Below are 24,572 nucleotides of genomic sequence, written 5' to 3' on the forward strand. Positions count from 1 at the left end.
GGCACCTTCTTGTTGTGAGACTTGGCATTAACTTAGCACAAGGGAGTCATTAGTTTTTTCTTATGATCCTAGTCAAAATCAGTTGCTTTTTAAATAAGCCACAATTTATTTCTCTGTTGAAAATCATTATAAAACATGTGGTTATCTAAAGGTCACAACTTTGTCAACATTAAGTACAATTTTATCTTCAATAACATTCATTTATGTAAGAAAGCTATCCCTATTTCTTATTTTTATCAAATAGATTAAATCCCAAGGAGAGGTATATAATGTGGGCTTTCCAGAGATAAATGTAGAAATGAGGTCATGTCCTCTTTTTAATTACAATTGTTGTTCATTCCTGCAGCACAGGAAAAAGTTACAATTCTAATCAGCTAAAATCCATGCTTAAGAAATCAGAATAACCAAAGGCACTGGGAAAAGTCTTTGATTACTGGTTTTCAAAGGAAACACTACATTATCAAAGCAATAGACTCAGTAAATTATTAGGTAGGGGACTGTTGAGACAGAGGGAAGTTGCTTATAAGATGCTTTTTTGTGTTTGACCCTCTCACTTTCTGTTTGCTTTTAAAACTTAGAGGTACAGTCATCAAATATCTTGTGATCTTTAGCTGTAGTGAAACCAAAACTGTGTAATATCACTGGAATGTAGGCACTTGCTGAGTTAATCCTATACCCATAGTAGCCATACTCTGTTTCCTCCACTGGGCTGCCTTTAAGCCCTTTGAAAGACAACGGGAAGAAAAGACTTTAGGTGGAGACAATACCAGTGTCCTGTTCTTGAAATATTTGATTACCTTATGTCTAGTGTGTATCCTGAAACTTTCCCTGCTATGTGTCAGCCAGCACACTTAGCCCATGGATATCAAGATACTAGGGCAGAGTCTACAGGCTTGAGGCTTGATGCTGGGAGTGTGGTGTATAGGCAGCTGGGAACTAGACCCTGCATGCCCAGACTCTGCCGCTGGATTTATGACTTGGGTGCAGCACTGTGCAAAAGCAGCTATTCAGCTTTATGACTAAGCTGTTAAGCCTGTGAAATGGCTGTGCAGCATCGCATGAACTGCCTGAAGTACCCATTAGCACAGCAGTATGCACATGTCCTGCAGGCCTCCTGCCCACGTGGCTGTTTTGTGAGTAGTCTTCCCAGGCATGTCCTGTCTGGTGTGACACACCAGCTGTGCTTGGGCTCGCCCATACTCAGGGGGATGTCTGAGTAAGTCACTTCCAACCCAGGGATCTCAGTGTAGTGGTTTAAACGTGTCTAAAGACGCATATTGCAAATTTGCATTAGTAGGTATTTTTTGTGTCTGTCTTCTAAACGTACAGCTGCTTGGATTTCTTTTTAACTGCGTTACTGTTATGATACGCTTTTGTGAGAGGTGCACATGGCACATGTGAGTCGTATTTGCTAGGAATAAATCACATACAAACTCAAATTTCAAAACCCTCTAGAAATAAGAGAAGTTTGATGATATGATGAAAGGAAAATTAAAAGGACATCCTAAACGGTAGTAAACTTGATTTCCACACGTGCACACAGTTGCTTCAAGTTGCTATGTTAGTATCAAGGTATCACTATTAAAAGTTTCATCAGTTTTTACATCATCTGATTCAACAGTTGAATTTTCATTTCAGATGTTGATGAATGCCTTCAAGACAGCAATATTTGCCTTAGAGGAAAATGCATAAATACTGATGGGTCTTATAAATGCACTTGTCCAGATGGTTTCCAGCAGATAGCGAACAGGGGATGTCAAGGTATGAAATACTGTAAAAAATACCTGGATCATTATTATAAATGTGCAAGTTTGTAAGTGTAACTCGTGATATTCACTGATCATGCTGAGGAAGAAAAACTCATCATTTGTAGTGCTTTCTTACTAATTTTGTATTACTCTCTGTAAATGTATGCTGAAAAATTATTTCAAGTGACTGAAGTCTCAGCCTTTATAACTTGAAAGAGATTCTATATTAGAACTAACAGAGACAGAGTGCTCCTCTTTTCCCAGGTCCTGGAAACTTCTATTGTAACAGAACCTTCTGTGTGTTGTGAATTAGTGATGCAACAGCAAGAGCAGTATAGTTAGTGTCAAGTCACATTAGATAAACCTCTCTGACTTCTAAAACACTTGCAGTACTTTGTGGAGGATGGGTGGGGAGGAAGAGAATGTGTTATCTGAGACTGAGTCGGCGTTGCCAAACCCAGAAAAATACTTCCCAAGTTTTAGTTCTGAATGATCCCAACTTTGTGTTGGCACAACACCCAGGCATACCTCACGACTCCATTTTGCCATCCGTTTTTATGAGACAGGAACCATGGTATCAGAGCTGGAAAGTGAGAGCGTGTTCGTGCTCTAAATGACTGTAGGACCAGGACACTGGACTTTGCTTTGGCTGCTCTCTTATGCACAGTTTAGACTTGAGCTAAGAGACTGTATTCCAGCTGATCTATGTTGAAGTAAATTCCCTGTAAAAGTTCTGAGTATTATATGTGACTGCTTTCTAATTCCAGAAATGTTGCATTCAGCATACAGAAGTGCTGTATTAGACCTTGCTTTAGCAGATGAAAGAGAATTGATCACAAGCTAAAATCATTGCCAGCTTTGCTATCCCTCTATTCTCTTCACTCTGTCATCTAAAGTAGTAGGATATAGGCTTCATATTTTAAATGGATAAATATAATAAAACCGAAAGCACGTATGAGCCAACTAAGAGACAGACAGTACAGACAGAGAGCTATTGAATTAAACTGGCAAATTTATCACAGAATGCAGTGTCTGCAAGTTGAATCTGGACTAGACTAGAAATTAGGAACATGCGTTTTGGTAAGGAGCAAAGTTGAAAAGAGTCCAAAACATGAGAAACTGCAGTTTGCTTTTTCAGACATATTATACTCTATTTGCCTAACATTGCTAATTTTGTTTTCCTGTCTTTTAATACATCATTCTACCTTGTGTAATCAGCTGGTTCTGTTTCCAATATTTTTCTAGCAGTTTTAAGAAACTGACAGCTAAATTTTGAGGACAGTGTAGGTCCCAAGAATACTGCCATACTGTCTTTGTCATTGCCGATCTCCCACCCTTCCCAGCTTCCAGAGAGCTTCAGGAAGTAGTTGTTGGTTTGCATTTGCTATGAATTCAAGAGACCTTTATACATGTGGGTGTTGTGTTAAGCACAGTGCAATGACTTTTCCTTGGGCACCTCATGCAGATACAGCTTCCCCAAGCTGCCTCTTCCCTTTCTGCACATGGCCATGATTTTAGGACACTAAAGTCTAGAAGGTTTACACACAGGCTAGAATCAGTTTGTATCTATAGAAAATTCCATAGTGGATGTCATGGTCTTGAGATGATGGTATTGAAATCATAGTTTCTCTAGTATATCAAAATTACTGTCTACTTTGATGCATTTTGGATGGCTGTAACAACAGACAGAATCTAAGCAACAAAAGATACAGTTAAGAATGAGACGTTCTAGTATTGTGATGATGGATGAATAAGCCACATGTATAAGTTTTGTTTGTAAATTTGTGTTTGAGCTCAGCATGGTACTGAATGCATCTTAATAGGTTTTTGTAAAGCAAAATACAAAAATGCAATTACAATGTGAATGGTAATTGATATGAAAGTGATAGTTCCTTAATGAAAGAATGCAGTTCTTAAGTTCTGAGGGCAGAATTGGTTGCTAAGGTGAGACATCAATCAAAAAGAAATACTTGTTTTTCAGATTCACAAGTTTGAAAGGTGGTGTTTGAAAAATGCTTTCTAAGTTTAAAAAAAAAAAACAACAAAACAGACAATGATGACAAACTCTCATATAGCAACCTTTTTGGATCGTTCCCATTCTCCATCAGCAAAAAAGAGCATTTGGCTTTAAATTATAGAAAATCAGCCTACTGGGAAAGATGCAACTCCAAACCTGCTAGTAATATGTAGAACCAGATGCTGAAGTTGACCAGTGTGCAGCAATCAAAAAGCAGTCAGATAGAGCTGTCTGAGAATTCCTCTAACACAGAAGAAGTGTTGGCTAGGATGGAGCTTATGCTGATATCGCACAAATCACTCTCTTCTCTCTGCTCATCCTCATCACAGGGAGTTATGGAGAAAGAATATGCTGCAGCAGAACATAATGATGCCTATACAGAGTTTAGGAATGATCCCAGGACATTTGGTTGCTCTGAAAAATGAACCCTGTTCGCATAGCTATTTACATAGCTACTGGAAATAAAAGCTACTTTTAAGATAAATTGAACTTAGGCTTAATATTAAGGATACGATGATCAGCAAAACTATTAATGTCTCTGTGCTTTCAGATATCAATGAATGTGAGAGATCTGACCTCTGTTCACCTCACGGGGAGTGTCTAAACACGGATGGTTCCTACCGGTGCATATGTGAGCGGGGCTTTTCTGTGTCTGCAGATGGCCGAACATGTGAAGGTGAGACAAGTTATAATAATCCATTTCCATTGATTTGCTGGTTTTAGTTGGGTGAGAAGAGTAGTCTTCTACTATTAACTCCAAAATCTGCCACTTAAGGGTCCTTCATTCTTTTTCTCATAAATACTTGGTGTGCTATGTTGCTGTTGGAATCATAAGAAGTATAACAGGAAATTTAGAAAATGGGCAGCATAATGGAGTTAATGTTTGTTACAATCTGTGCTTTACATTTCTTGATTTTTAATAATTTTGCTATCTTAACATTGGATTACATTTTTTTGAGCAAATTAATGAAAAAAGGAGTATTAACCTAACGATGACAAAGAAGGGAATTATATTTTTATGCTGAGATAGATGAAACCAGTGGATATCTGTAATAATATTCATAGATAGGAAATTATTTCTATCTTACGGTAGGGGTGGAAGGAATAAATATATGTAAAATGCATGTAAAGTGTGTTTGGAACTCAGGCTTCTGATTAAGTTTCAGTGTGTAAGATCTTCCTACCATGGATATTTAAGATTATTTAATTTGAAGCATAAGTACATTTTCAGCAAGCCTGAGCTGCCTGAATGTTCTCAATGCTGTGTCAGAGACAACAGAATCTTGCTTGTCCAGACTTTCTGTTTTTTAAATATGCAGATTATGCATCCATACAAAAGAAGTAACTCCAATGAGAAACTGTAGTGAAATGCTACCTATGATAGAACTTCAGGCCTTTTGAAATGGCAGAAATGGAGTAAATAGCAATAATTAGATTTTTACTAAAGTACTAAGTCAACTTATTGTTTGTAAGTGTATGCAGGTATGCTTATACAAGTATCTTTCATATAAGGTTGTGAAAGCTACTCCATTAATAACACTGGTGAAAAGCATCAACCAGGAGCCTGGAACTTAGTGTGACTAGGGTTTTTATGTGGTTATAGCATGACAATATATCCTGTTGCTAATGGAGTGCACGCAGTTGCTAGTGATGCTGTTCTCCCGCACAGAATTTAAAGTAGGAGAATTGTGCTCAGTGATACCAAGGAGCTATGAGGCTTTTTGTGGTCAGTGATGCTGACAGAAAACAAATGATCCCCTAACTGGATGACAGATGTCTGTTCTTAAGGATGAAAGAACTGTTCTGGACAAGAAGCCTTGTTGAAAAAGTTCAGAAAGGAAAAAAATTTTGTGATAGTATTTTGGCGAGATGCATGCAAAGAAGCACTGAGAACCTATGGGTAGTGGATCTCAAGCATCCAAGAATTAAGCAACTGTTCTTTCTCCCAAATTATAGGCCAGGAAATCCGTATGTGATTAAGTTTCATGGGTTAGCTCTTCTCATAGTTCACTTAGGGATAGTGAAAATGTTCGTCCTTCAGTGGACAAGGTGTATTGAAACTTGTCGCATTTACTCCCTCTACTTATACCAGAGGAAAACTGGCATTACAGCATTATTATTTGAGCTGGCACATAACCTGCCATATAGTTTGTAATGTGATCTGTAATGAAATGAAATACACTGCTGGCAAGAACACTGTTATGCTGCTCTAAGGGAATAAGTGCTGTATATTTAGATATAGCACGACATCAAGCACAATATTTGTGTTTTAAGTATTATTGATAACTAAAAAAAAATCCTGCAGTATTTTTACTGCTTTTTTCTCTCTAAACTTTTGCTTTGTTTTGTAATCATGGCATAAGTTGAAAGAAACATTCTCTTACTGCCAAGACAAAAGCCTGGTTAAGTAGGCTAGAGAGAGCAAATCTGAGTTATTCCAGTGACTGATGGACAAGGAAATATTTTGTGATTTCAAGTAATGGGGATAATTCCAAAGCATGTTCATGGACTCTTTTGGCAGCAGGTATACATTTCACCCAGTGTTTAGGAAGGATATGGTTGGATATCTTCGATTTTGCTGCAAGAAAAGTGGTAGCAGGTGTTTTGCCTCACTGTTGAGCACAGCTGAAAAAAAAAAAGTGGTCAGAGAATAATGCAGTCTGCTCTAGTAGGAGCTAAGCACTTTATTTCAAATCAAGGTTAGAAGACCACTTATTAACAGAATTCTAAAAAAACCTGAACAGAACGGAATAGGAGCACAACTTAAAAAAAAATCCCGAAGTCATTAGCATCTAATTTTTGGAGGTGTACCAGAAACAACAATCCCTCTGAACCTCTAACAGTTAATAAAGTAGCACAGTTTTCAGGGAAGGGTTGCTATCACATATGATGAAGTAGGACAAAGTTAATCTCCATTAGAACAAAAAAGCCAAACTTTTACTAAATAGAGAAAGATGAAATCAAAAGATCTTATTTCCAGGGTTGTGAGTAGTTTTGGAACTCTTTAATGAAGAATAAAACAAGTACAAAACCAGCTGAGTGTGCTTCACAAGTAATTGGTACGGTATATGGAATACAGATCAGACTTTATATTCAGCACTTGGAAAAGTATTTTAATAACTTGGCGAAGCAAGGGTACTTCTAGTCTCTGAAGCAGCAGCACCACACATCGTTTTCCACCACAATTAGTTTCTCCATTCTGTCATTTTAATAAAAACAACTCTAGAGTTTTGAAAAAACTCATTTGAAGGGAGCACTGATGGCATCAGTGTTAGTATTTGTAGTGGTGTCAGCTTCATGCGAAAAGGCAAGATAAAACAAAGGAATGTGTGACATTCCAAGTACTGAGAAGGGATGTGGCTTTCAGCCGCAGAAGATACTGTTCTTTACACTAGATGCCTCTGTGAATTTACTTGTAGTTAAGTGAGTGAGAATAACTGTTTATACCATCAGAGAAAGAACCTGAGGAAATTTTCCTGGATTTACACACCTCTGTACCTGGAGAGCAAATTTTCCATATCTCCTGTCTTTTTTTTGTATGAGTTTTTGACTTGTTTTTTTTTTTAAAAAGTTAGAAACAACAACAACATAAAACATTTAAGAACCTCATGTGGTTCAGTTCTGGTATGGAGTTTTTATGGCCATTGGCCAAAGTAAACTGAACAGCTGCAGAGACTGTGTCTTCTTCCAAGGTGTAGACAAATTTTTGTTGTAGCAGTGACATTTCGCTGCTGCCTGGCCCCAGACTCAGCAATTTGACTGCGCCAGGCTTTCTGAACTGGAGGCTCTCGGAGCGCTCCCTGGTTCCTTGTCAAGCTCTCTGGGGTTCGTGTAAAGATAGTGTTTTACCTAGCTGGCTGCTAGTCAACCGTGTTGGCAAAACCTCAAGTTAGAGGTTCCCTGATGCTTAAGTCAGTACCCTGCCTCAAGCGCCTCTTCTGTCTCCATGTCCAATGCCATATGTCTCTCAGTGGCTCCCTCACTTTTCTCTCTTCCTACTACAAGGAGCTTCACTGCCTGCTTCAACAGGCGATCTGGAAGCCTTAGAATCAGAGCTCTGCTTCCCTAATCACTGTACAGAGCTGTTCTAGGAAGCAGTTCCTCTTCCAGACACTGCCGCGTAAGTAGATTTCAGTGAGATTTAAGTATCACGCCTGAGGTTGAGGATGCCCTCATTTTGTTTGGGTTGGCAGAAAATAGGAACACAGTGTTGAGCTGAATAGTGTGCTTGAGTGCAGACTTTTTTTGCCTTTCCTTACATCTTAATGACATTAGATCAAAGGAGTTTTGATTAAAGCACATAGCACTGACTCATGGATTCTAAAACAGGTTGTAATTACAGAGAACTGCTTTAGTCGCTGTATAGACATAGGATATATTAGTTTCATGTTTAGTTTTTTTCCGCTTAATTTGTCTCCATGTAGCAAGAGAATCACCACTTACAAGCCTCACTCTTTATGGGGTGATTAAAGAAACAAATGTCCTTTCCGGCTGTAAAAAAGAGTCCTTTGAGTGAACTGTCTAGACAAGGAAAAATATTTGGTGCTTGGACCTTCTCTGTAATATCCCATACATTGAAAGATGTTTAGACTGTACTTTTTAAAAACAAAACCTTCTTCTGTGGCTGTATTATATACTGAATTAGGACACTTGCTGCAATCACAATTTTTGTTTCTGCAACTTTTTAGTCAATGACCTTGGGTTTACCTATGAAGAACCACCTGCATGAATCATTGTCCTGTTTCCTTTAACATTTAGCTTTTAAGTAAGTGAAATTCCGTAATTTAGGTCATTCTGAAATCTTCAGTTGCAGTTTCTTCTGCTTAGGTTTCTAGCAGAGTAATTGTTCTGTGGCTCAGGAACTTTTTTTATTCAACTCATGTAGGCCACTGAAAATGCAAACACTGTTATTGTCTGTTGTCTTAAACTCCTGACTGTCAATCTACCATTGTTTACTCATTTTGAATTCCTTTTCTTAACTATTATTAACATAGTTTTCTGAATAAGGGTATTCGGATTTTTTTGCTAGATATGTGAAACTGATTATCGTGTGGGACTAATTATTAAAATCAGATATGTTATGCAGGTCTAGTGGATAGCAGCAAGAGGGAGGGACCAGAAAAACACAGCCATAAAGAATTTTTATTTTCTTTCTCCCGGTAACTCCACATGCATCTTTTTATAATTTTATCATTATGGTGACTTGAAAAGGAAAAAGTATTAAAGGTAGTACTTGAACCTCTCACCTTTGACAGTGTCTTTAATACAGATACGTTGCGTACTCTAGTTGTTGAATTATTTCTACTAGGGAGAGTTTGTGGTAGATTTCAATAAGTTCAATATGCAGAAACCACCCAAAATTTCATATTCAATTCCTTGAGAATAAGCATACTGGCTATTGTATTCATTGCCAAATACAAATTACCCTTTCTGACATAAATTCTTTCAATATTTTTCCTTTGTTTAATAAATCAAGATATAAAGACCATTAAAATCTTTATTGACAAAACTTACGAACCAAATAATTTTTTTCTGCCACTTTCATCTGCAAGTACTTTTTTTATAATCATTAATTATACTCATAAATTTCTCCTAGATTATGGTGTATGTAGTTCATACATTTTTTGTATGAAATTTGTATTTTAGCTGAAGGTTGTTAACCAGTGAATCAGTTCAGTAGATGTAAGTTTCCAAACACTTAAGCATCCTAAAGTGAAATTAGATGCCTTTCTGAGAAAAATGTTAAAATTGCACAATTTACTCCATTGGTACTGAAATTGCCAGAGTTTTTTAACCTATTTAAGAGGTTGTGGATAGTCTCTTCTGGCTTTAAAAGTCTATATGCAATTCTAAACCTGTTCACACCCTGCCACAGCACATAGGAAAAGGTAGTTTTCAAGACCCCAAAATGCCTCTCCCTGTGGCATGTGGAAGTATGTGTGGATGAATTTGAGCACTTGGGGAGCAAGAGGGCAACACAACAGGTAACAGGTATAGATGGTAGTGACATGCTGTTAAATTTTGATAGCTTGGGGACCTGTGACCACTTGGTTCCAAGACCAAGAGTTCCCTTTCAGCTTAGCATAAGACACAATTTAAAAGGAAGAATGTCCTTGTTGGGTGAGCACTGTCAGGGGAAGAATGAGGTTGTAGGGGTAGTTTGCTTTTGGAAGACTTTGTAACGGGAAAGCTAGAAATTCTTGTTTTCACTTGGGAAGCCTGCAAAGTGCCTTCTCAAGAGGGTTAGATGTTTTTTTCCCCTTCTGCAATCCAGAGGGTGTTGCAGAGAGAGCTGTGTTATCTCTGTCTCTCCTATGCTGGAGAGAAATAGCCCTAACAGACACGGACAGAGGCCTTGGGAAGGCAGGGGAGAAACAGAGATTATAAAGAGTCCCTTAGAGGGCGGGAACTTGCCTTTTTTCTCCCTGGGGCCCGGTGTGTGAACTGCACTGTTAGGTATTTTGTAAGTTTCTCATGTTCTGGCCTTCTACATAAACTTTTTGAATTCTTTCCACTGCCTTGGTGTTTCTGGGGATATCTGCATTTCTTACTTTACAGAGGTGCATCTTTGCTGACTTCTCTAGGTCTTTCTTTGACACAGCTGTGAAGAGCTGGAGGAGTAGACAGGACTATGTTTGAGCCCTCCTCTCTCCTAAGAGATAGACACTCAGCAGCAGTGCTGCTCATCTGTTCAAAGAAGCCCTATCTCTCTGGCAATGCAGGATTCAGTCCCACCAGCTCTTTAGTTCAGGGAGTGCCTAAGGCCTTCATTGGAGGTAGGATGATGGCAAGCGCCATCACATGAAGGGCTACTGTAATGTACAGAATTAACTGTAGTAATAAGTACTCAGATAAATCAAGAGCAAATCCCTTTATTCCCCATTTAAAATGTAATTACCCCTTGAGGCACTGTGCAGAAGGCAAGGGGACAGCAACCTTACTTAATGTCATAATGATTTTTAGGAAAGAAATACAGCGATATTTTCTCTACTTCAGACTGCAGTGGAATTTAGAAGGAAGAAGGTACTACTCGTAGTATCCTGGCAGGTTCCCTGTTTCAGCTCATGTTCTTCCTCCTGAAAAGCACACCATGACATCTTTAATGACCACAGATGGTCAGGGCTTTGGGTTTAGGTCTTTCTTTAAGTGGAGATAAAAATAATACATTCCTAGCACTTGTCATACACTTGCAAAAATAAACCATGATGTGCCACAAGCAGCTTTGCTTCATTATAGTTTGAAGGGCAGCTGAGTCAAAGAACAGACTTACTCATGCAAGTGACTCTTACTTCCAAGGCCAACAAACCACAAACAGGAACTACAAATGAAAGGGACAGTACAGAAAGCGTGCAGGCACTGGAATTACTTTGCCTACCTGAGTAAGATTATTTGTGTGTGTAAATTTACGGGATTAAAGACAGAAGGCTCAGTCCACAGATATTTACCGCTTAGAACATGAAATTCTCTTCTGTGCTGAGAGCCAGAATGAGATCTGTGCAGCACTTCTGCACAGGGGATGCAGCCCTACCCTTGAACTCTTTTTGTAGGCACAGTGAGTTTGGTTTCACAGGTGCTGTTGACTGCATAATACTACATTGGTAGAATCTGTAAATCAATCAGAGAGATTATTTAAACTGTGGTTTATTATGTGGTATGTATCATGCCATGGTTGGCAGGTTGGTGAAACAGATGGGTGGAGGCAGTTGACCCAAACCATTGTCTGACATATTTCCTGCAAAGTGAATACTGAAACAGTTTCATTAATTGTACGTGTGCAAATTTTTGTGTCTTGTCCTTTGAGTGTTCCTTCCCAATGTGTAGAGGAGCATTGCTGCATCTGTTTGCAAAAATGGCCTGTCTGTTAATTTTCTGCACACTTCATGAATGTCTGCCTTTGGCTGTCACGCAGCCTGTCTGATGTTAAAATTCTTCCTTGCAGATGTGGATGAATGTGCAAATGGCACAGTATGTGGCAGTCACGGGTTCTGTGAAAATATGGATGGCTCCTACCGCTGCCTCTGTTACCAAGGGTATCAGGACACACAGGATGGGCAAGGGTGTACTGGTGAGTTCTTAGGTGCAAATAGTCATTACTGCAAAGTTCAAGTGATCAAAAAGCAGCATTCAAACAAAACGCATTTCATAAGTACACTTTTATTTTCTGTCATTTTTTGTTGAAGTTATACCACTTACGAGTAAAATGAGGTTGAGCTGTGCTTTACTCACTGAACTTTGTGCCAGATGGAAACTTAACTGTGTATCTATTCAATGAGAACCTGCTATTAGGACAAATGGAAGCCATCAGCAAGTAAGCTGACCCACTCATTTTATCTCTTTTTAAAAACCCAAGAAACCTCACTGTTTCTGCATGTCAGGACCATTCACAAATATAAATCATAATAGGTTGAATTTAATACTTCAGCCTATTCAAGTGCGCCATCTGTTTAGTCCCTTAGCTGAATAACCAGGACCCTGCACTACCCTTGCAGGAAATAGCGTCTGGCATTTCCTGCCAGAAATGCCAGGCTGAATTAGATGGCACCTCCCTAGTTGCACGTATTTGAACAGATCTTAACACTGGCTTCTAGCTCTAGGAAAGACACCTATCACCATGAAATTATGTGAGATTTTTGTAGGTATGTAAATACTGCACATTTCTTTTGTGAGTAGTAGGTTTCCAGATCTGTTGTTAATAGTGATGCTTGGACTTGAGAACCATCTGAGGCAGCACAAGTTTCTAATATAAAATTAATACCAGATCAAGGAAAGGTATTCATTAAGCGATTTCTTCAAGCCAGAATCAGGATGAAACACATTTACCAGGAACAGAGACTTAAATGGAATGCCAAACAGAGAGGAGGAGTTAGAAGTTTTACAGAGTGTTTGTATGCATTTTCTAATATATTAAATAGTTTTGTTACAAAATTCTTTATGCCATTTGGCACTTAGCTTGCAACATACCAGTATATATTTTGGCATGCAGTAACTTTTCATGGAAGAAAACAAATGAAGCAAAGAAAGAAAAAAAAAAAAGGGAAAGGAAAAGCTGGTATGGAGCTAAATTTAATTTTGAGTTCCTAGTGAAGTAAAACCATAAAGTAATATATTTATTTTTTTTTCTTGTATACACTATGTAATATAAAATACTCTTATAAATTTTGAAGCCAGTTTTCTACAAAAACAGTTTTAGGAAAAAGTAAGTCTTTAGTTCCTGACTAGGCAATGGTCCCCAAAGAAGACTTGTTCCTTATGAGAGGAACCCAGTAAAAAGATAAAGAAGAATCTAAGTATATTTTTAGTGTTGAGCAAACTCTAAGTTAAAATGCATATTTATATAAGAATATGCAAAAATAACATTTATTCATATGAGTAGATTTTGATGGGTAAAAGGTAAAATTGATGAAGCATTGCCTCACAAGTTATATGTTAGACCACACTCAGTTATAGAGATTTCTGAATTGTGATACAGAAATTATCAACTACAGATTCTGTCATTAGTAGACAAAGTAGATTTTCAAATGTCCACTTTAGCAAAAGAGAGTAAAGTTAGGTGATCCTGACAGTATTTGGTAATCCTTGCTTAAATACAGACAACTCTCCTATTTCAGAGTAGGCTAGTTAGCAAGTGTATGGAATCCAAGTTAGGAATATGTGGAGTGAGGAGTTTTGCAGTGTTTGGCAGGGGTCCCTGGATGACCTGTGCATAACTCTTCTGGGTTCCAGAGCAGCCTGTGAGACCATGCATATGAGAGGCATATGGTGGCAATGGGACTGGGGAATTCACTGTTCACAAGGAAAATGGGATTTTGAGGAGGAAAATTAATTGTCTTTTTATAGTGCAGTCTGAATCACACCAAAACCTCTTAATTCTGCTCCTTCAGTTTAGTGAAAATTTGATAATAAGGTCAAGAAAACAAATGAAATTAGTCTGAATATTAAATCCCAAGAAGAGGATACACTGGAAAGCAAGTATTAAAAATGAGAAAGAAACACCAAAAAAAAAGTGGTTTCTGGTCTACAAGCAGCACCTAATCAGCACTAATACCCTATAAACTGTCGCTTTCAGGGACCTTTATTTCAAAGGACTGACTGCTTGTTTATGAATCTACTTTGGTATTAGTGAGTTTTTAATCCTTCCCTGGAGATCACATCAGTAATCTGGCAGACAACATTGGCACAGATACAGCAGATAAAAGAACAAACTGTCAGTAATGGGTCTCAATTTATGTTTTGGATTTTTTCCCCAGATGTGAATGAATGTGAAATGTTGAGTGGAGTATGTGGCGAAGCCCTCTGTGAAAACGTTGATGGTTCTTTCCTGTGTCTGTGCTCTGATGAAAACCAGGAGTATGATCCAATGACCGGACAGTGTCGCTTCCGTACCTCACCAGGTAAAATGCGAGTGGATTTTTGCATGCTTGCCGTTGTTTCCACTGCATATGTAACCACATATGCAAAGTGGGAAGGGCAAAGTTGGTTTAAGTGCTGGTGTTGCTTTAACAATAACAGAAAAATTTAAAACTTTTTCTTCTTGAAAGTGCGTGCATGAGAAGAGGTTTTTCTAGGATGGAATATGTTATCAGTGAATCATTAGCAGTGAAAACATAGCAGAAACACCTTCTAAATGTTATACATCAACAGACTTGGCAATAATGATGAACTGTTACAGCAGTTAAGAGTAAACAGTCTCTTGTTTGCTGTACTGTAATAATGAAATGTGGTATGGAATCAAGTCTGTGTCCTGAGTGATTTTAATTTTTGTTCAAATTTTTACAAACATCCACTAGTATAGTTGGACAATGTTTAAGGAAGCATATTATTAAAATCAGAATTTGTTTATAGTGATATGTTGTTAGCATTATCTAGTATGAACATAAGTCCTAAGAAAGCATAGTGGGGAAAACAAAAACCCAAACCGCTAAATTGTTGACCGTCTCCTGCTGTTGTCAGTCACTCAAAGAGTGACTGAGGGTCCTTGCCTACTTTACTCCTTTTTTCCCCGCTAGTCCATTGTACGTGATTTGTGAGGGTTTTTTATCAAGTGTTTTTTGTGTTAAAAATACTACTGGAAAGCTGCCTGCACAGTTCTACACTGATCCATTTTGGAGAAAGGAACAAGCCCTCAATAAGGATCAACAGAATACAAGAAATGAAAAGATTTACTTGCATGACTTTTTTTCTCCTCCAGAATGGAAATCTTGGTATTTTTTCTTATTTTGTTCTTACACTACAGGCTAATCTAGCTTCTGGAAAGCTTTGGTTCTAGTGCCAGGATGCAGACTCTACAACTTCTAAAGCTGTGGCTATTTTCTCCTGTCACTCATGGTCCTTCAGACTTGTAAACAAGGTTGAAATATCTGTGACCTAATTGTAACAAGTATTTAGATCACTGAATGTAGCACTCAGCAGCACTCAAGAAGTTGCCTGTGAAATATCATTAGCGGCTGATTGACAAAGGTTTTTGTCCTGTGAGGAGGTAGTACTCAGGAGAGTTCAGCTACCTGATGAAACAAAACCAAAGCTAAAAAATCAGTAGAGGACCTGAGCCATCAAGTCCAAGGAACATTTGAGCACGTACCCTAACATAACTGTGGGGAGGAAGCGAATGAAAAACACGGTTTGACTGATTGTACTGTCAACAGATGGGTACTCTACTGTCAGTACTAACTCCATTTTGTTGTCAGCAGTGAACATAGCTTTGCTGTGATCAGTTTGGAAAGAAACTATTCCTCCTTCCCTTCCAGCCTTCATCAGGCTCTAGCAGAACCCATGCTTTATCTTTGTCTCTTCTCTGATAAGATCATCAAGGGGGAAAGTCTCATATGGGAGATCAGAAGGACCTAGTGAGAAGTACTTTACATTATATGCTCTTGAACTAGAATAAGGCAAAGTGGCTGTACCAGGAATAGGGATCTTACTATTCTCTTTTCTTCTGAAGTAAAAGGAGAAAAGACTGCTGTTAGTTCTTCTTAAACTATTCTTGCTGCCAAGAGCATTAGAATAGCCACACATCCTCTGCCTTTGATAAACCACATACTCAAGTTGGGTGTGGTTTTCTGGGAGCTCCTGTGGTGCATGTGGACATCATCTGTCAGTGTTAGCTTGCACATACCTATTTTCAGAAAGGAAGAATTTAATCTGCATTATCCTGTTGCAGATATCTATAGTTCAGCGTGGTTTACTCAGCTCTTGTTTATTTCTCATTCTGTATTTTTGTGCATAAAGAAGAGTTTGTCCATCTCTTACGAAGTGCAAATAGGTGAAGTTTGTTCAAATGTTGCTTTAATCTGTGACCTTTTTTCCATGTGGTTAAAGGTTGTTAGATTTGTGGAGTGCTGTGTTAACACTTTTCTTATCATTAGAAACTTCCTTTTATTTAGATTTTATTTGCTCTAAATTTGTCTATTGTTAGCTGTGCCTTGAAACAATCCTAACAGTGTATGTATCAGGAATTCAAGCCCATATTGTCACGTTCCAGTCAAAAAAACCATCAAAACAAAGTAGTTGTGCAAGGTTTAATTGTCTTATTCCCCTCCTCTCCACCCCACCATTCACAAAATGTAGGAAATGCTTCAGAAAGAAGAAAACATACAGGAGGAAAAGACCTTTATTCTATATGAGATGAAAATTTGCTGTTATATGCATCTTTGTATCTAAGAGAGAAAAAAATGCATGGATTAGGTTAAAGTCTTCTCATTTATTCTTTTACAAGCTGTATAAAGCCATTTGTGATTAATTTCTATCAAGTACCAAACTCAATGTAGTTCAAGTAATAATACATATTATTGTGGGTTTAATTGTTGCATGATGCAGAATGCATTTAAACTACTAATATAGACTGATACATTACTAATATGTCTCATTGCTTTGAATGGATAATGGAAGCAATAATGGATAGTGTATATTTGAGGATTAGAATAGGTATGCTTTGGGGTGACATGCTAAAACTTGAGGAGTGAGATCCCTCAATCTTCTTCATGAGGTGTCAGCTACGAGAAACCACACTTGAAATGTTTCTATAGCAATGCTTGCAGCATGACAAATGAGCTCAAAGCCTTGGCCCAGTCCCCTCTAGAGATATGACATCATTGACATAACCAAGACCTGGTTGGATGAGTCCTGTGACTGGAGTGCTATGTTGGATGGTTACAGGCTTTTCAGGCAAGGTGGAAGATGGTGTGTGTAATGAAGGGGCTGGAATGCATGGAGCTTACAGCTGGCAATCGCACACTTTAGAGTTTATGGGTAAGGATTACAGGACAAACAAATAACGTGGATGTCATCGTGGGAGCCTACAATAGACCACCTAGCCAGGACAATGGCACTGGTGGATTGTTCTTTGAGGAACTAATGGACACCTCCAAATCAAATGCCCTTGTCCCTGTGGAGGACTTCAACTTGCTGAATGTTAACTGTGAACACCATACAGCTTGTACAACCCAGGCCTGAAGATTCCCAAAACACCTGGATATGCATAAGCGCTGTACACACACACACACATTAAGTGTTGCAGCTTGTCGCATGTGGAGTCAATTGAGAAATTTAGACAAGTTCACCCTGATGATAGGCCCATACAAATCTATTTTTAATGGATTTTTGAAAATCAGATTCTGAAAGTCAGAATCAAAGAATATGATGAGTTGGAAGGGATCCATAAGGATCATTGAGTCCAACCCTTAGCCCCAAATTCTTTTTGAACTCTCTCAGGCTTGGTACCATGACCATTTCTCTGGGAGCCTCTTCAAGTACTAAAAGACACTTAAAGGGTGAAGAACCTTTCTCTAATATCCAGCCTAAACCTCCCCTGGCACAACTTCAGGCCATTCCCTCAGGTCCTGTCGTTGATCACCACAGATCAGTGTCCACCCCTCTTCTTCCCCTCAGAGGAAGTTGTAGACTGCAATGAGGTCTCCCCTCAGTCTCCTCTTCTCCAGGCTGAACAGACCAAGTGACCTCAGCCAGTGTTACTCAAGCTGTTTGCTCAGAGCCACCTGAGTCTTTGCTGAGTTTTTAGAAGTCATGAACTTGCAATGACTATTTTTCACTCTAGCAATCACCTCTCTGATTCTACCTGTGAATGAGAGATGTTGGTACACAGCTGCAGTATTTAAGATCCATCAGTTCTACACATTTTGGGTTTTTTTCAGATCAAAGTGTTAACAGGACAATATTAGACAAATACTTAAGTGTATGCTGAAATCTAAGCATGTGCTAATATCCAGACTGTTTACTGAATCCTATATTACTAATGTATGTTTTTGCATCAAACATATGCTGAAGCATATTATTGGATCAAGGCTAATCTAAGGTATATAAATCTATTTCTAACAAATACTTTAGAAACCAACCATGCAGCAACTATACAGAATTTCTCATATAGGCTGTTGTATCAAGAATATGATAAAATTATGTTTCTGTACCAGCATGCCTTAGGTAGACAGATATTTTACATTTTCTAACAAAAAAGCAGAAGCAACAATGCAAAAAATATGTATCCATTTCCTATCTTATTTTTTCAACATACCTAGTGAAATCACTTTCAAAACCAACCTTTTTACTAAATGGTTAATAATCTATGAAAGAGAAATTATAAGCCTGTAGACACAGACTCGTCTTGGTTTTAAAAAAAAAAAGATTTGTGTCTCATTTGCCTCATTTGCTTTCCAAACATTCATGACGCCTGCTTGACTAACTCTCAGCCACAGCTGTGTAAACAACACCCATTTAAGCTGATGAACAGATAGTGGGAGGAGAAACCAACACATCATATGTAAAATGGGAATAAAAAAGGACATGAGACTACCTCCCCTTCCTCCCAGGGCAGCTTCTGGTGTTCTTTCTCTGGTAAACAGGATGAAAACTGCCATGCTTTCTCTCCTGTTGAAAATTTGGCTTTGATTCAGTTAGACAGATGGCAAATGGCCAAGGAAAATGTATGATTTGGTGTCTGAAGTACTGCTCTCTCACTTTGGAATGGCAGATTTTAGCTGCATTTCTGTGACATGATAGTCTTAACGTAGTTCCTATTGGATAGCAACTGATACCGCAAAACCACCTCAATTGATGCAATTCAGCACATTATGGAAAATTGTAATTATCTGATGAGGGTTGACCACAGGCTAAACTGACAAAGCTGAAATAAGCACCCAGCTGGGTGTTTCTTTTAATGTACAACTTAGTTGTATTGGCAAAACTGCAAAGGAGAGTTTGCCTTGTAGGTGGCAACACTATATTAAATTTGAATAAAGGTGTCTGCCAGCCCCTCAACATCCCAAAACTGAAGTCACTTTTCTGAGGAAACTAGAAATAGTTCCAGTTGTCAGTTTGGAATTAGAAGCCCAAAGAACTATTACACACATTCATACCATTGGAGTGCAATCCATACTGGCATTTTTAAACCTGCTTTCCTCAAAATGGATCTAATATTTGCATGCTCAGTAAAGTTGCCTTGCTCCATCTGCTTGGGGGAATGTGGGTGTGCAGTGATAATAGGTAGCAAGAGCTGTAGTTCATTTAATTCCTTCGGCATTTGTTGGACAATCACTATCTTCAAGCTCTCACCTCACAACCATTATTTTTTAAGTGGTATTTTTGAATCATAGAACTGTTTAGGTTGGAAGTGACCCTAAGATCATCAAGCCCAACCATTAACCAGCACTGCCATGTTCATCACTAAACCATGTCCCCAAGTGGCACACATTTTTTGAACACTTTCAGGGAGGGTGACTTGAACACTTTTCCTGGGCAGCCTGTTCCTTTGCTTGACCACCCTTCTGTGAAGAAATTTTTTCTAATATCCAACCTAAATTTCCTCTGGAGCAACTTGAAGTTGTTTCCTCATCCTTTCACTTGAGATATGGCAGAAGAGGCCAACTCCCACATCACTACAATGTTCCAGGTAGTTGTAGAGAGCGATAACGTCTCCCCTGAGCCTGCTTTTCTCCAGGCTAAACAGCCCCAGTTTCCTCTCAGCTGCTTCTCTTAAGACTTGTGCTCCAGACCCTTCACCAACTCTGTTGCCCTTCTCTGGACATGCTCTGGCACCTCAATATCCTTCTTGTAGTGAGGGGCCCAGTACTAAGCACAGGATTTGAGGTACAGCCTCACAAGTGTCAAGTACTGGGAGACAGTCACTGCCCTGGTCCTGCTGGCCACACTATTTCTGATACGGGCCAGGATGTCATTGGCCTTCTTGGTCACCTGGACACACTGCTGGCTCATGTTCCACCAGCTGCCGACCAGCACCACCAGGACTTTTTCCACCAGGCAGCTTTCCAGACACTTCCCCCAGCCTGTAGTGCTGTATGGGGTTGTTGCCCAAGTGCAGGACCCTGTTGAACCCCATACAGTATGCCTTGGCCCATTGATCCAGCCTGTCCAGATCCCTCTGCAGTGTTTTCCTATACTCTAACAGATCGACATTCCTGCTCAACTTGATGACCTCCTGCAAACTGACTAAGGGTGTTCTCAATCCTCTAATCTGGGTCATTGATAAAGATATTAGACAGGACTGACCCCAGTACAGAGCCCTGGGGAACACCACTTGTGACTGGCCACCAGCTGGTCTTAAATCCATTCACCACCACTATCTGGGCCCAGTCATGCAGGCATTTTTTCACCTGGATCTTCCTTCCTTATATATATCTATGCTTTCTTATAGGTGGATGTCGTATTTGCTAACCTCCAGTGAACTGGGACCTCCCTGGTTAGGCAGTATTGCTGTTGAATGATGGAAAGTGCCTTGGTGAGAATGTCTGCCAAATCCCTCAGTACCTCAGGTGGATCCCATCTAGTCCCATAGACTTGTGTCTACATGGCATAGCAGGTCACTGTTTCCTCTTGGATTGCAGGGGCTTCATTCTGCTCCCCATTGCTGTCTTCCAGTTTAGAGGGCTGGGTACCCTGGGGATAACTGGTCTCACTATTAAGGACTGAGGCAAAAAAGGCATTAAGTACCTCAGTCTTTTCCTTATTCTTTGTCACTGTGTTTCCCCTCCACATCCAAAAAAAGGATGGAGATTCTCCTTAGCCCTCCTTTTGTTGTTGATGTATTTGTAAAAACACATTTTGCTGTCTTTTATGGAAGTAACCAGATTAAGTTCTGATTCTGATTCAGCTTTGGTCTTCTAATTTGCTCTCTGCGTAACTTCCTGACATCCTTGTAGTCCGCCAGAGTTACTTTTCCCTGGTTTCAAGGGTAATTCACCTTTTTTCTGAGTTCTAGCCAAAGTTCTCTGTTCAGGCAAGCTGGTCTTCCCTGCTATCTTGTCTTTCACTACATAGATGTGGCCTATGGCACCTTTAAGATTTCTTTCTCAAAGTACATCCAACCTGCCTGGATTCCTTTACCCTTCAGGATTGCCACCCAAGGGAGTCTCCTAAAGAGGTGCAAGTCTACCCTCTGGAAATCCAAAGTGGCAGTTCTGCTGGCACCCCTCCTTACTTTTCCAAGAATCAAAATCACTATCGTTTTCTGATTGCTTTGGCCAAGACAGACTCTGACCATCACATCACCCACCAGTCCTTCTCTGTTCACAAACAGCAAGTCCAGCGGGGCACCTCCCCTGGTTGACTCTCTCACCAACTGTGTCAGGAAGTTATCTTCCACACACTCTGTGAGCCTCCTAGACGGTTTCCTCTCTGCTGTCTTATATTTCTTGCAGACATCTGGTAAGTTAAAGTTGGCCATAACAACAAGGGCCAGAGATCGAAAGACTTCTCCCAACTGCTTATAGAAGATTTTTTCTCCCTCTGCATCCTGATTGGGTGGTCTATAACAGACTCCCACCAGAATATCTGCCTTGTTGGCCTTCCCTGTGATTCTTACCCATAAATGCTCAACTCTGTAGTCATCATCATTAAGTTCCAGACAATTGAGACACTCCCTAACATAAAGGGCTACCCCGCCATCTCTCCTTCCTTGCTTGTCTCTTCTGAGGAGTTTATAACCATTCATTGCAACACTCCAGTTGTGTGAGTCATCCCACTACGGCTTGATGACAACAACTATGCTATAGTTTTCCTGCAGCACCATGAAACTAACATTTGCTGCAGTAGCATCTGGAAATGTGCTGTCACTGAGGTATAAAATAAGATTCTGATTCCTGCCTGGATACCTGCATTGCCTGAGAAATGTCATATGCTTGGCTTATTGTGCAAGAGCCTGAGTGGAAATGAATGAAATCTCAAGGAATGGAAAATCAGCCAGCATGCAATAATTTTTAGTAGGTTTTTTGTGAGTTAGACATTTGTTAAGTGCTAAGCATAAAGAACTATTTCCCTAGATAAAAAGGAAATGGACTAGTCATCTCAAGATTTATCTATCTTAGGTTCCTAAACAAAGTTTTGGGTTTGATTAATAAATGTGAGCATATATAATTTTAGAACTTGATGACTTTAGTGATGGCCTGAGAAAAGTTTTTCATATCAATCAAGTGTGAATAACAATTTTATGTGGTAGTTCCCACTTCTGAGCTCTTGGTGAGAATTTCTGTGAAGTGCAAAGTTAGGTAGACAGAGTTCTGCAAACACAGAAGCTTTAACTAGGTATTTTTTTTTCAAACTCGCTTCTTGGTGTACTTTAGGAGTGCCTATTATAGGGTCTTTTATTGCATCTACGGGACAGACTATTTTGCTTCCAGTCCATATAAATATTGTGAGAGGACCCACTCAGCTGCTTAAGGTAATAAATCTGACTTCTTGGCTGGATGCCTATTTAAAAGTAAAACACAGAGTCAGTTAACTTGACATCTGCATTATATTCCTCTGCTTACCATGGAGTCAGTAAGTTACTTTTGCAAAAATTATAAAGGGCCTTATATTCAAATGTGGAACATGCTTTTTTCCCAGTGAAATTAAAAGGGGATGTAAATACTCATTATTTTGAAAATTGTGTCTTTTTCAGTTCGTACCTTAGCTCCTTTATCTGAAAAATTAGGTTGTAATGTTTGCTTACCTCTGTGAAGAGCTTCCAGATTCATATGTAAAAAGCACCATGTCAGTAGTTGAGCATGGTTGTTAGATAGTGGAACGTGAGAGCAGGTGCTTCATGCATTGCTTGAAAATTATAGAAGTGCAAAGATGTAGGGATCCTTTTGTGGCCAAGTTGGAGAACAGGTCTGAAAAAGCTAAAAGAAGGTTATCAGCTTCCATCATTCTTTCTAAGAACTGAAAAATTAAACCAAAATTTGTACTTAACCGTTTTCTTTCCTGCTCTTCTCATTCTCTTGTAAGACTTATTCATATCATGTGTTATCTTGTGTGATTTATGTTTTCTTTCCTCCTTTAGAAATGCCAATAGAGACCGATCAACATGAAGATGGAAAGAAGGAGTGCTACTACAATCTGAATGATGCTAATTTCTGTGACAATGTGCTTACGTCCAATGTAACCAAACAAGAATGCTGCTGTACCTTGGGTGCTGGCTGGGGTGATAACTGTGAAATCTTCCCATGTCCTGTCATTGGAACTGGTAAGATGGGGCCTCCTGTCCCTTTGCAAGCTTTTGAAGCATTATGTTTATGTTAGCAGTAGTGTGCTTTGCCTTCAGAGAAGGCTTGTCCATTAAATCCTGTGGTCTGTAGTATTTAGTCATGATTTATCCATGGAAACCTTCCACAGAGGAAAGATTAGTAAGAATAATTCTTACCTGGTGTAAATCCATTGGCTTCTCTGCAGTTGCTCTAGGGATAAGAAGAACCTGTTACTGAACAGCATTAACTCCAACTGATTTTAAGGAAAGCTGGGTTTTCACAGAAACTTTTTCTAGATGCTGTGGTAACATGTTAGATTTTTTCTGTAAGATGGAAAACAAAGGTAAGCATTACAGCGTTTTTAGGTCTGCAGCTATTCTTTGTAAAGCTTTTTCTACAGCACTATGAATTACTCATCTACAACATTAGTTTTACATTTTGCTACTTACTGAACAATTCAGGTGATCGTGTTGTCGGCAGACCATTTTTTAACCTCTAAATATTAAATTTGACAAAAATAACCTTATGATATTTGTCACAAATATTGAAAAACAGTACTTGAAATGTAAACAGTGCTGGCTGAAATTCAGAATCTAGCTGGAAAAAATCACATAAGAGAGAACATGTGTAAAATTTTTGAGATTAAATACTAAAGATTACAAATGCATCACCATGTATAATTCCTTTTTCAACTATACCTTAGAATCAGTGAAACTGAAATGAAATGCATAACAAAAAAGGGGCCTCTCTGCTTGGATAGGTTTATTTGATTCTGTATAGTCTCCAAGACACTTGAAATAATTTCCCTCTGTAATCCACACCATGTTCTCCTGTTGCAGTCAATTAGTGTTTTTCCTATATAAGGGCTGAAGAATGTGAACAGAGGTTTGTATCTCAGTCGGGGTATGTCTAGATTACAGTTTGCAGTATAGCTCAGAGAGGCCCTTGCTAGCTTTAATTAAGATAATTTGGCTACTGGTATTGTTCTAACTGCAGCGCACCATGAAATCAAGTAAGGCCTACATTCTCCTGCCTAGGAGCAAGAGAAATGAGTTTGTGTGGAGCTCTATGATGCTGTGGGTACCCTAGCTAGGTTTCTCAAGGCTAGCTCGGCAAACAGAGAGCAGAGGAAAGTCAGGCTGTATCATTTAACATTCCCTTTTTAGCTAAAAGTGTGCATGATTGCCTGATACGTGCAAATAAGGCAGGTTTCTCAAAATACCCTGAAACGCATAAGTAGCACATACATGTGTGAGTAATAATAATATGGCCAGTCTTCGCGAGCGAAGATTTGGGAAAGGTCATTAACCCTTCGAGCCTGCGCAGTGGATTTTT

General features: G+C 39.1%; 1 protein-coding gene and 1 long non-coding RNA gene across 4 annotated transcripts in view; one reads left to right on the top strand and one right to left on the bottom strand.

Moving 5' to 3' along the window:
- Positions 1 to 24,572, top strand: part of LTBP1 (latent transforming growth factor beta binding protein 1) — a 193,889-nt gene that overhangs the window by 145,736 nt on the left and 23,581 nt on the right. For all 3 annotated transcript variants that reach the window (XM_017806812.1, XM_017806813.1, XM_017806815.1), the window contains 5 exons: positions 1,639 to 1,761; positions 4,316 to 4,441; positions 11,705 to 11,830; positions 14,013 to 14,156; positions 23,054 to 23,236. In XM_017806812.1, the coding sequence (XP_017662301.1) occupies positions 1,639 to 1,761; positions 4,316 to 4,441; positions 11,705 to 11,830; positions 14,013 to 14,156; positions 23,054 to 23,236 (702 nt within the window). The remainder of the gene's footprint in view (positions 1 to 1,638; positions 1,762 to 4,315; positions 4,442 to 11,704; positions 11,831 to 14,012; positions 14,157 to 23,053; positions 23,237 to 24,572) is intronic.
- Positions 16,310 to 23,538, bottom strand: LOC108493419. The gene is made up of 3 exons (XR_001873468.1): positions 23,414 to 23,538; positions 22,721 to 22,892; positions 16,310 to 16,418 (listed from the first exon to the last, which is right to left on the bottom strand). It is a non-coding gene; the product is annotated as an uncharacterized LOC108493419 (long non-coding RNA).

The sequence above is a fragment of the Lepidothrix coronata genome, unplaced genomic scaffold, assembly GCF_001604755.1.
Source record: "Lepidothrix coronata isolate B3197 unplaced genomic scaffold, Lepidothrix_coronata-1.0 Scaffold16, whole genome shotgun sequence".
NCBI lineage: Eukaryota > Metazoa > Chordata > Aves > Passeriformes > Pipridae > Lepidothrix > Lepidothrix coronata.